The following is a 12,965-nucleotide window of genomic DNA, read 5'->3' on the forward strand; positions in this document are numbered from 1 at the left end:
TGTTTAACCATTTGTCTTATTCAAAAAATTATAAAAATATTATTTATTTTGACTTACTTTATTATTAAAAGAACTTTATGCACGACTTATCATTTTTTATATTTATACTAAATTTTTAAATAAGATGAATGGTTAAACGTTGTAAAAAAAGTTAAACATCTTACGTTACGAAAGAGAGGTACTATATCGATGGCTAGAGAAACTAAATTTTTATAGCTAGAATAATAAGAAGAGGCCAGAGAAACTAATGCTCAAATAATATAATGTTAATTAAGAAAAAAAATCAGGCGACGGCGGGCATGTCCTTGAGCCAGCGATCGAGCGGCTTGCCGATGGAGTAGACGACGAAGCCGATGCGGCGGAGCATGTCGGGGTCGACGACGTTGCGGCCGTCGAAGAGGAAGGCCGGCTTGTGCATGGCGTCGTACATGCGCTGGTAGTCGAGCCGCCGGAACTCGTCCCACTCGGTGAGGATGCAGACGGCGTGAGCGCCGCGCGCCGCCTCGTAGGCGTCCCAGGAGACGGCGACGTGCTTGGCCGCCGACGGGCTCATCGGCTGCAGGTGGCGCGGGTGGTCCCAGTCGAACTTGTTCATCGCCAGGTCCCGCTGCACCTGCTCCTCGGTCACCTGCGGGTCGTAGATGCTGACCACCGCCTTGTCGCCGACGAGCCCCTTGCACACGTCGATCGCCGGCGTCTCCCTGGTGTCGCCGGTGTCCTTCTTGAACGCGAACCCCAGCACGGCCACCTTCTTCCCGGCCACCGTGTTGAACATGGACGCCACCACCCGGTTCACGAACCGGCTCTTCTGGTAGTCGTTGATCCGGATCACCTGCCGCCAGTAGGTCGCCACCTCCGGCAAGCCGTAGCACTCGCAGATGTACACCAGGTTGAGGATGTCCTTCTGGAAGCACGACCCGCCGAAGCCGACGCTCGCCGCCAGGAACCTCGGCCCGATCCGCGAGTCTTTCCCGATGGAGTTCGCCACCTCCGCCACGTCGGCGCCGGTCGCCTCGCACAGCGCCGAGATGGCGTTCACAGAGGAGATGCGCTGCGCCAGGAAAGCGTTCGCCGCCAGCTTCGACAGCTCCGCCGACCAGAGGTTGGTGGTGATGATGCGGTCGTCGGGGACCCAGCGCGCGTACACGTCCCTGAGCGTCTTCACGGCGGCGCGGCCCTCGGGGGTCTCGCGGCCGCCGATGAGCACGCGGTCTGGCGAGAAGAGGTCCTGGACGGCGGTGCCCTCGGCGAGGAACTCCGGGTTGGAGAGGATCTGGTAGCGGATGCCCTTGCTGTTGTGCGTCAGGATCTTCTCGATGGCCTCGGCCGTCTTGACGGGGACGGTGGACTTCTCCACGACGATCTTGTCGGAGCGCGAGACGTCGGCGATCATGCGCGCGGCGCTCTCCCAGTAGGTGAGGTCGGCGGCCTTGCCGGCGCCGAGGCCGCGGGTCTTGGTCGGCGTGTTGACGGAGACGAAGACGATGCCGGCCTCGGCGACGTGGCGCTCGACGTCGGTGCTGAAGAAGAGGTTGCGGCCGCGGCACTGCTTGACGACGTCGTCGAGGCCCGGCTCGTAGATCGGGAGGCTGTCGCTGTTCCAGCCGTCGATGCGCGGCGCCGAGATGTCCACCACCACCACCTCGACGTCGGGGCACTTGAGCGCGATCACCGCCATCGTCGGCCCGCCCACGTACCCCGCCCCGATGCAGCAGATCTTCACCATTGTCACGCAGATCAAATCAAAGCCAAATCAAAGCAAGAAACAAACCAAGATCAGATCGATATATGATCCGGAGAGAAATATAATGGGGGTTTGGCGGGAGAGCGGCGGAGAGTGAAAGTAGTGAGCGATCGGGCGCCACTTTTACCGCGCAAGCGCTGCGACCACACCACACTCGATCTATCACTAGCTAACTGCTGGTTTATACCTTCGTAAATTGGACTACCACACCCACTAGCTTGTTCAATTACCTGGACTCCTTAATCTTTTGCGTTCTCGTCTTTTTCACTTATGCTTATAAGCTAAAATCTAGATTAATTTAAGTTGATGTTAGATTTTTCTATAGTAGTTTGTTTTTAACACTGACTTTTAGATTGCTAGAAACACATATATGAAAGTATTATTTATAAATTATTTTACGTTTGCAAATATATCATTTGACTTTCTTTTATCACCCCTGAAAAACAGTTTTTAGCACACGGGTGTATGTACACCTATGTACTTGCACGTCATCTAAATAGCTGTAACACGATCTATTTAGATGACATGCAAAAAAAAAAAAAGCTTTCTTATCCCCCATGGGTTACTTCGCATCTACAAAAGCTAGTATGCTAGTAACACGAACCATTGGGTACTCGAATGATGTGGAATGCCCTGCCCATGCATGCACGAATGACACTTCCTTGGGCGACATCCAAAGGTTATATGATTTGGTCTGACTATTTTTTCTCTCCAGTGTGTAAAATTTAATACAAAAGCTTAAAAAAATTCTCATTAAGTTGCCAATGCCACTCGGTTCAGTTCCAATGTTTCCTTTTCTAAAATATGGAGGCATATCCATAGGTTCCGGCATCCGCACAGAGAATATAGACATGAAAATTGGAATTTTCTACCCACTCATATAAAAAATATAATTTCCTTAAGCATTCAAAATAGGCAAAATTTACTACAGTGGATCAAAAAACGCGTAAGTAGCCGGTGGACACCGTAAGATCACGAATTTGCTAAAGGACACTACAAAAGTGTGGTAATTAGCTATAGAGCATTCTAGCCAATTTTTTTATTATTTTCGGAGTCAAAAATTCTAAAAATGACGAGATTGCCATTGGTGGCTAACCTGTTATGCGTCCTTATCGCCGCTGGGTTGCCACTGTCAACCGCTAGGGTTCGGGTGTGGTGCAACGCCGAGACCAACTGGGTCTGGTTTGACTGGACCCAATCAACATAACGGGTTGGCCGTCGAGGGCAATCTCATCATTTTTAGAATTTTTGACTCCGAAAATAATAAAAAATTGGTTGGAGTGCCCTATAGCTAATTACCACACTTTTGTGGTGCCCTGCAATAAATTCATGATCTTACGGTGTCCACCAGCTAATTACATATTTTTTCGATGCCCTATAGCAAATTTTGCCTTCAAAATATGTATCAGAATTTATCAACTTCTTCACATGTCTCCTCTCTTAATCAATCACACACATCCCTATTTACTGCTCCATCCATCCCAACAATCTCAAAATATAACCATTTTTAGAGGTGGGCATATGTATTAAGAAAGTACTCCATCGGTCCCTAAATGTTCATGACGTTAACTTTTTGATATATGTTTGACCGTTCGTTTTATTTAATTTTTTTTAAAATATGTAAAGCTATATATATGCATAAAATATATTAAATAATAAATAATATAATATAAAAATAATTAATAATTATGTAAATTTTTGAATAAAATAAATAGTCAAACGTGTATAAAAAAAGTCAACGGTGTCAAATATTTAGAGATGGAGGGAGTATGTGAGAACAATTGTAATCCCTTCTATGCACCTCAAATTTTGGCTAATCTCTTCTATGGCCTCGAATTTTGCTTACTTCCTTGTATACCCATAAAATTTGGTTTTGATCCCTTCCATACCATACCCCTCCCGTCAGTTGACCGTTAGTTGACCATCTAATTTCTATAAAATTGACCATTTTACCCTTTAGATAAACATATAAATTTATGAATTACATTATTAAAAATGCAAAAGTTTGTCTCATGAGACTATTACTTTGCTATGCGATACATTATTTATGAAAAAAATTATTTATATATAATAAAAGAAAAATATGTATTTATTTTGTTTTAAAAAATTCGTAAAAATAAGAAATGTTCATATAAAGATAGGATTAGCAATGTTGATGGTATTTTTTAAGAGTGTTCCTGATAAAAAAATATATTGTCCTATTAAATTTTAAATAAGAAAATAATTTATTATATTGTTTTATTTTAAAACTTATGTCAAAATTTTCTGTACTCATTATGTTTGTCTCATTAGTAACGTAAAATGCACATGCTATGCACTCAAATAAAAATTTTAATTGTTTTTCAAGCTTATATTAAAATCTAAATCATCAAGGACATGAAAGTCATTTGTCACGAACTTAATAATGAAATAAAGAAAAATCTAACGACAAGGGCATGGAATGGATCAAGTTAAAATTTAAGGGGTATAGAAAGGATCGGTAAATCTCAGGGGTATAGAAGAGATTGAGTGAGTTTTGCAAATCCAAGAATGGTAATTAGTTGGGAAGAGAGTGTTGGTAAAAATAAATAAATGGAGATTTGTTGAGATAAAGGTAAGTGGTGAAATCGCTACATTTTGAGATAAATAATGGGTGGTAGAAATAGCATCATTTATAACGAATGGAGTAGAACTTTTACGACGAAAATACATTTTTGGTAGCAACATACTAAATTCGAAGTTGCATAGTTCAAAGAAATGCATGCTATTAGAAGGCACGAGGGCTAGGACAGTAGACCTAGGACTCTACGAGGAAAAGAAAAGAAAAAAAAAAGGAAAATACTAGTTGGGCCAGATCAGTACAGTGGGCTTCGGCCCATTTAGGGAAAAAAAACGAGGATAAGTGTAGAGGAAGAAAATTAATAAATGGATCGCTGCAGGACTTGGGTCCATCCATGCTCCATGGTAGAGAAAGAAGAGAACATGGGCTTCGACTGCAAAGAAAAGTTGAGGTAAAGAGGTTAAATTATAAAGCTTGAGAAATAAAAGAGTCAACCCAGCTACATTTAAGCCCCAGCTCATAATCCCCCGCTCATTCTCAGTCGTTATGGAGCATGGGTTATGTTCATTTTGTTTCTTACAGTTTCAATATGTAACCAGGGTTCACGAAATCGTTTGACCTACCAAACACACAAAGTGATAGAGCGATTATCGCACCGTAATTGCAAAAAAACTGTGATGAATTTATCTTTCAAAATTTAAGTTCAAGATCGGTGGTATGAGCGGTCTATTCACGGTAACAATACGGTTTTGAGAGAGAACCACCGCTTGTTAAACTAAGTAAATCCACGGTAGAGATAGTTTTGTCACATTTTCGCCATGTTGCCAAACGGTTTGAAGTGAAAATCGCCGGTAGTTAAACCAAGAAAATTTTAAAAGCATTTTACCAAATAAAAATTGTTGATAATTATCGCTACATATCCTAGCAGTAAGCCCGGTTACCACAACGGTAATTAGCGGTTTCTTGGACACCGTACATCATAACTCCTCCTTTATAAAGTATAGTATGCATATTGTTTTGTTAACACAATGGTTAGGCCGGGTGGAAAGTGGACGGTGAGAGTTTATTCGCTAAAATCTAACTTTTCAAATTTTAATTTAGTCATTTATGTTAAAAGATTTTATCTCTAAATTAATGTGCATTCTAATGGACTCTTTAATCCCACTCTCTAAATCCTAACGGGCAGCGGAATGACCCATGGGCCAAAGCATATGGGATCCACATATAGCAATCTTACCGTATTGAAGAATAACTTGTCAGATTTGACCACTGAGATGACATATTAATCACTGAAATGGTATGCCAAGTAAAAAAAATATGTAGTTTTCTTGGAGAATGATTTTTTTAACATATTGATAAAATTTATTATGACAAATCAAATAATAGTCTTTTTGAAGATGTTCCAGCGCAGAATATTTAACGTTACGCCATTTTTGATCGGTCTGTGTTGGACCGAAAGTAGGGAGGCCAGAAAGGGAAGGCGTTCCATGGGACTTGCGAGCGAGCGTACGTGGCCGGCTGCACCTGCAGTGGAGGGCCACCGTCTCCTTGTACGGCTGCGCCTCCCGTCGCCGGCAGCGCGTGCGCCGCTGTCCTTGTCCCCTCCCTCCGACGACCGCCTTTTCGCTTTCCCTTCCTCTGGTAGCATCTAAAGGTGTAAATGAACAGGTCCACCAGCCCGTTTATAGGCCAATTAAACGGTTTGTCCACCGAGTTACCTGCTTAATTAATCTATAAGCGGGTTCGTGGACCGGCCTACTTACACCCCTAGTAGCATCCATCCATCACTGCTTCCTTCAATCGGTCACTCTTCCATGCTACCCCGTCTTAATATATAAATTTTTTTATAAATTCTCATGTGCTTTTCACTGTTTGTTTTATTTGAAAGATTTACGAATTTTTTTTAAAAAATAGAACACACTAAGTACTCTTTATTTTTTATCATCTAATAGCTATAGAAATATTAATCATAAAATTTATTTTACGTGAGACGAATAGTTAAGCGTTAAACACGACAAGCTTAAAATGCACTCTTTCGGAGGGAACACTGCTACAGTATCGTGCACATCGATCACTTGAACCAATCAACATGAGGTATTCTGTAGCTCCGCATCATGTGGCGATGCCATCATCACATCAGGGGCATAAGTAGAAATGTAGAATATATAATGTATGGTTTGATGGGAGCAATGATCCTTAGAATATGCAAGGGCCAAGGGGAACACATACACGTGTTTGCTTGCTCTCAAAGGGATATCATATCACTACCATCCATCCTACTAGCTGAGCTTATACTAGCTAGCCCCTTTTTACCTTTGCTGCTAACTACGCCTCGAGGGCATTTCTAATCCAATGACCTTGGATGGTGTCAATAACATTGATTAAGTTGCCATCTAGAATAAAAGATAATGTGACAAGTGAATAAATGAGAAAGAGAATGAAATCATGTCTTGCATGAAACATAATTTTTACATAACATTTACGATATCATATGAGATAAGTAGCATTAAATTGAAGTATGGAATAGTGGTGTTTGCATTGGAAGAGTAGGGTCTAGTACTACTTTCTTGATGATATAGAGTTTATGAAAACTACATTTAGTGTTATGGGTTGGAAATGCCCTTAATACATAGTTCTACCTATCATATACAGCATGTGCCTTGGAATCCGTGCTACAGCTGACTACAAATCTGTAGTTCGTTATTCTTATTTTTCTCTTTTATCTTCTTAAAATATATTTACAGTTGGTTTATAATCTGCTATTATACCTGCTCTTAATAGCTCAGGCCTGAAGCTCCTTGATTTAATTGCTTGGTTTTCCTCCAAACAGGCAGTTGGATCATGCTAGCTGACTCCTGCATGCATGCATCCACACACATGAAAACCAAAAGTGTGTTGTGTACTTGTGTGTACACCTTTGCTTGTTTTCAGTGGCAACAGACAAGTTAATGCATTTTCCCTCTCATCCATCTCCTGCATTGATATTGTTTTCTACTCATCACCAGTCTATTTGGTTAAGTCCGATTTACCACGCTCAACGATAGTAAAAGGTCATTCTACGCTATATCCCCCTCAAAATTCTAATGATGGAAGGTTTTTGCACTTCAACTTTTCAATTTGGATATGAATTCTCCCTCCATAGATCTCCAAAATAATTTTGTCCTACATGGTAACAGATGTCCATAGTCGGTCATATGACATCCTAATCAGCGTGGTCGACACACCTGCCACTCTCTCTCTAGCTTAATCAATAAAACTTGGCTCAAGCTCCATCTAATGTTGTGGTAGGATGCCTCGTGGCCATGGACAAGCGGAACTTGGGGGAGGACAAGGTGGCAGCAGCAGCAGTGAGGATGACCCAGCTTTTCGTGGATAAGGAAAAATTCCTTACATGCCTCTGAAAATCTGCTCAATCCCTTATGTATATCTGAATTTTACCTCATCCCTTATATAGCATCCCTTATATAGCACTAAGTTTTTATTTTGATTCCCACTGTACCATTTCCGTTAGTTGGTCATTAGTTGACCATTAAATATTTTTAAAATGACTATACTACCCCTCTTATACATATGTGCTACCTACTAACTTATACTAAAATAAAAGGGATATAAGCATTTAATGCTAAACTTAAAAAATAACACTTATTTAAAAAATATTTTTTTAAAAAAATATGATTAAATCCACACATTAATTTTAAATATGTTTTTTAGTTTGTGATGAAATAATTTCATCCCCTGTGTTTTTCACAATGATTTTTTTCACTGCATATTCGTTGAAAAGTAATTTTCAAATTTGATGAGAAGCTTGACTTTTTTACAATAAATATTTTAAATTGTTAATGAAATTATGCTTTAATTTTTAAAAAATATTTAGTAATTTATCGTTTATTATTATTCACAACCCAAATAACTTGCACATCAAACATTTCTAGTTTTTAGCAATATACTGAGGATACTAAAGTCATTTCTTCAATAATTAACGGTCAAACTAACAGTCAACTAACGGAATAGGCATGTAAGGGATCCAAACAAAAACTCAGAGGTATAGAAGAGAAAGCAAATCTCAGCGGTACAGAAGGGATAGGAGGAAATTACAGTGGCATATAGGGAATTGGCCCCGTGGATAATGAATCAGGCGGCAATGACTTTGGGCAAGCAAGGACAAGCTGTCTTTGGGAGAGAATGAAGAGGGGTATTTAACTTTTTGCCACTATTAAACATAGACGATAACGGATTTGCCATTCACTGTCTATGATACATGGGTACTCATGTGTCTATGATATGTAGGTCCAGTGGCAAATCTGCTATGACCAGACGTAAGAGTAGCAAAAAGTTAATTATTTCGATAATTAAATTGAAGCATCCCTCGCAACATCTTAGAGGCAAGAACAAGCCTACGTTGAAATGGAGAAGGATGAACATGGGAGCACTCAATATAAAATATATATTGTTTAAACTATCACATGGATGACGACTAGGGGTGGATAACGAGTTAGCTTGGCTTGCTTGGACTCGTTATTGTTAATGAGCTAAAAACCCAACTCAGCTTGGCTTATGAGTTGGCTCGTTAAGCTCGCTAGGCTCGTTGACGAGCTATATATATTATTTAAATCATCTCTATAATTTTTAAATTTATCCTTGTATTATTATTGACATAAAAATAGATACTAACAAATAAATAACTTACAAAATATAATAGTTTGTATATGATAAGCGCTAGTTAATAAGTTCTAAATATATAAAAATATAGTGATCGCTAATACTAATGAGCTAAACAAACAACTCATGAGCTGGCTCGTTAAGCTCATGAGCTAAGAGCTAAGTTTAGCTCAACTTATTAATACTCCGAGTTTGAGCCATGAGCTTAGAGCTTTTTGCCCACTCCTACATGCTACGTAAGATCAGAACTACCTTCTACCTAACCAATAGGTGGTAATTTGTTTGGTTTAAACAAGTTTTAGGGTCTTAAACATCCTTTATTAGAGTTGAGGGGTGTAAATTGAACTTTTGCGATAGTTGATAGGGAGGTGGGCAAATGAGACTCAACCCATTTTTTCCCTTGTCATGGAGAACTGACACCGTGTATGTTTGATCGCTATTTTTTTTTCTCATTATGTATTCATTTAAATTGTTAAAAATACAACTAGAAAGTGCATGTCTTGGTGACAAAAAGGCACCAACTCCACTAATTTTCACATATCAAATCCTTTAAATCTTTGGTGTGCATGTCTTAGGCAGGGCTAACATTATAAAACCGGACCACTCGCATCCTTCCAAAATGGCATCTGTTTGAAAAGGAGGTAAGCACTGAAGCAAGTCTGAATTCTGACCAACTCATACCGTAAATCTGTCCATCATCAGGCTGTGCCTGCCTCTGCCTGTGTGTACTACTACGTGGCAATGATTTAGTCGGTGGATTTCTCAGTGCTGACACTGCCTACTGTCTCTGTGTGTGTGGGGATGCGAGGTATGCATCAGAGCAAGTATAATAGCAGGCTATAAGCCAGTTAAATGTTGATGTGGAATAGAGAAGGGAGGAGAGAGGAGAAGCTAGCTCAGTCACAAGAATCAAGATACCATGTAAGAGAGATATGTGGATCCTGCATTAAAGATGAAGAGCTAACTATTATATAAACGGGCTATAAAAAAACTACAAGGAGTCTTACAGCTATTAGCCTTGCTCTGTGCTATACATACATTATCAGGTTGACGCTAGGTCCAACGGTCCAGCCCCGGCACCAACGCCATGCATGACGATATAGATTAAAAAAAAAGGGTCAAAGCATGTGATCATTGTTAGATCTCGTCACGATAGAGTAGAGGGAAGGATATATAATAGCAATCAAGCTAGGCAATGTGTTATGGCCAAGATGATTCAATCAGCACTCAGTACTTGTAATTAAGTGCTTAATTACAAGTAAGCACCTAATTAAACGCGTGTGAGGAAAATGACAAGTGATCTGAGTAGCACTTAAGATCGAAACATAAATTTTAGATTGGGTATTTAAGGGGCTAAGTTCCCAAATTAATAAAAATGGCTGCCTATATGAGGCCGGGTAAAAATACTCTTCTCTAAAAAATTTAAAAAAATTAAACATGTGTGTATGTCAGCTATATATTGGCATTCGATCTGAGTGGTCAAGTTTTGTAATTCAATGATTAATTATGATCAAGTTCTCTCTGCACTGTGGCATCTTCTCTGACACGTACTGTCATAGAATTTGAGATATTGTGTGTATATAAATATAAGTATACTGTCCGTGCGTTACAACGGGTTTAATTTTAAAAAATATCATAATATGTTATTAACATTATTTTGTGTCATATTTTAATTATTACATATATTCGTTATTGACCTATGGTCTATTAATCTTACGGTTCTTTTCTTCTTCTCATAATAAGTTGAGTTAATGTAAATAGTTAATATAAGATATCCACTATTATTTTTTATTTTAAAAATAGAGTATAGATAAAAAACAAGGAGTTGATGGTGGTGGCGACCACCATCGCTAGCAATGTTTATAGTAGTATAGATAGGGTGAATTGGCGTCAATGGACCGCCTCATTTATATGCAAAACAAACATCGTCAAGTTTCCCAACAACCGATAGCATTCCTAGTCTTTCTTGTCTCACAGCTTGCGATTGATTGAAACCCTAAACAAAACGAAAGAGCTCGCTTGACTTAAAAAAAAGGGAAAGTCAAAATTAACCCCTAAAGTTCAGCGAGTCTGAATATATACTCCCTCAATTCAAATACATAAATTATGGAAGGAAAAAAGTCCGATCACTGCTATGGCATGTACAAAGATGTTTATTAGATAACTCTCTTAATTATCATCATGTAAGCAAATTTGCTGACGTTGAGGAAAGGAAGGAAAAGAGAGAGACAAGTCGTTGTTATCATGCATGACAATGGCTTAGATTCGACTATTAGATTTTATTAAATGAAACTTTCTTATATGAGGGTGGATAAAATGGAAAGTAGTATAATAAAAATATTTTATTGAATTAATAAAGAAACCTTACATGACTTTATCACTCTACGTACCATTATAAAATAAGTTATTGTTGCTGACGTGGATCAGATAAGAGTATATAGTAGGCTCTACCTTTGAACATGCCCTAATGATGTGAATCAGATAAGAGTCTATAGTGGGCTCTATACCCAAGGCCGCATTCGTTCGGTCAGTTAAGTAAGCTAGATTTTCTCTTTTTTTACGCGCAAGCTTTCCGGATTGTGAGACGGTGTATTTTTTACAAACATTTTCTATTGAAAAGTTGCATTAAAAAATCATATTAATCCATTTTTTGGTTTTATAATTAATTAATTATGTACTAATCTATTACTATATTTTCCTTATGGGTTATTACCCTACTACCGAACACGGCCCAAATAGTATTCCAAGTTTCCAACATATATAGCTCCCTAGAACCATGCTTCTCGCAAACATAAAGAGGAAAGGAAGAACATAGACATGGCGAGGGCAAAAAAGTTAGCGGAGATTATATCATAATCACATAATCAACCTGTTTAGTTTTTTCTAAAATTAGACCACGTCATTGCCATCACATTTTCCGTCTTTCTTCTTTCTTCCTCTTTTATTTCCTCCTTCCTCCTCCTTCCCTTTTCTTCTTCGCCTAGTTGACCACGCAAGGACCTCTAACTGCCATCAAGATATGTCAATATGTGGCTGTCGCTAGACTTTGACGCCTATAACTGCCAAGCACCCATGTCGAGAAACTACCACTACTGCCCTAGAAAGTTGTTGCCATCGATTTGATTTACATCTGGCTGAGAAGGAGAGCATGCGTGCTTGGGGCGTCGGCGTCAAATCCACCGAGAATATGGCGAGCTCAAGCCATGCCCACACATCCCCATCCACAAAGCATTGCCACACTCAAGATTATCCACCAGAAATGCCTCCACACTCGAGGGTCATCACCCGAAGAATCATCATTGCGCTTGAGACAAAAGAACTATTGCTAAACTCGAGCCTCGTTGTCGGAAGAAGCGCTGCTACTCTCTCAAGCTTCAGCGTTGCGCTCGAGCCTCATCGCTAGAAGAAGCACAACTACACTTAAGCTCCTCCACTGGTCAGTTCGTCACCGTGGAAAGGTTGCTAGCGTCGGGTGGCGACATAGAGGCATTGCCAATGTTGTTGTTACTGCTTCAGCTTAAAAGGGCCAGTGATGACGTGGTGTGGTTCACCATTAAGGATAGAATGGGGTTTGGGGAAAACATGACGGAAAACGTGGTTATAGCGGCACGGTTCTAATTTTAGTAAAGTTTAGTGGCACGAGCTAATATCGCAAATAATAATGGTATTTTTCTCAAATATCTATATGTGCAATGGCATGGATCAAATCATTCTTTTTTAATTTACACTTGTAAATTACCTTTTTCCCTACTAAATTCAATGAAATTGGCACATATGGTGTGAGTTCCTAAAAAAATGCATTTCACACCCTAAATTTTGAAACCGCGTGAGTTATCTTCTGACTCAATCTAGAGTGGTTTTAGTCCTACATGGCATACACATCAACATGGTAATCCAGTTAGCACAAAAAAAATAAGGCCATATGTCATATATCTCGCTTGTCTCTCTCTATCTCTTTGTAATACGGTACTGAAAGCGAAGGCTAACAGTGAGTAGGAGTTGTGGGCAATGGATGGTGGTGGA

The 12,965-nt window shown here is 39.8% G+C and overlaps 1 protein-coding gene across 1 annotated transcript; it reads right to left on the reverse strand.

The window, feature by feature from the left end:
• Window positions 1-240: 240 nt before the first annotated feature.
• On the reverse strand, window positions 241-1,827 carry LOC102723033 (UDP-glucose 6-dehydrogenase 2). The gene has a single exon (XM_015834893.2). The coding sequence runs from the start codon at window positions 1,724-1,726 to the stop codon at window positions 284-286; it is 1,443 nt and encodes a 480-aa protein (XP_015690379.2). The 5' UTR covers window positions 1,727-1,827; the 3' UTR covers window positions 241-283.
• Between the last annotated feature and the right edge of the window lie 11,138 nt (window positions 1,828-12,965).

The sequence above is a fragment of the Oryza brachyantha genome, chromosome 3 (assembly GCF_000231095.2).
Source record: "Oryza brachyantha chromosome 3, ObraRS2, whole genome shotgun sequence".
Lineage (NCBI taxonomy): Eukaryota > Viridiplantae > Streptophyta > Magnoliopsida > Poales > Poaceae > Oryza > Oryza brachyantha.

Excerpts from the sequence above, each read along its gene's own strand:
- LOC102723033 (XM_015834893.2), bottom strand. The coding sequence starts at position 1,726 with ATGGTGAAGATCTGCTGCATCGGGGCGGGGTACGTGGGCGGGCCGACG.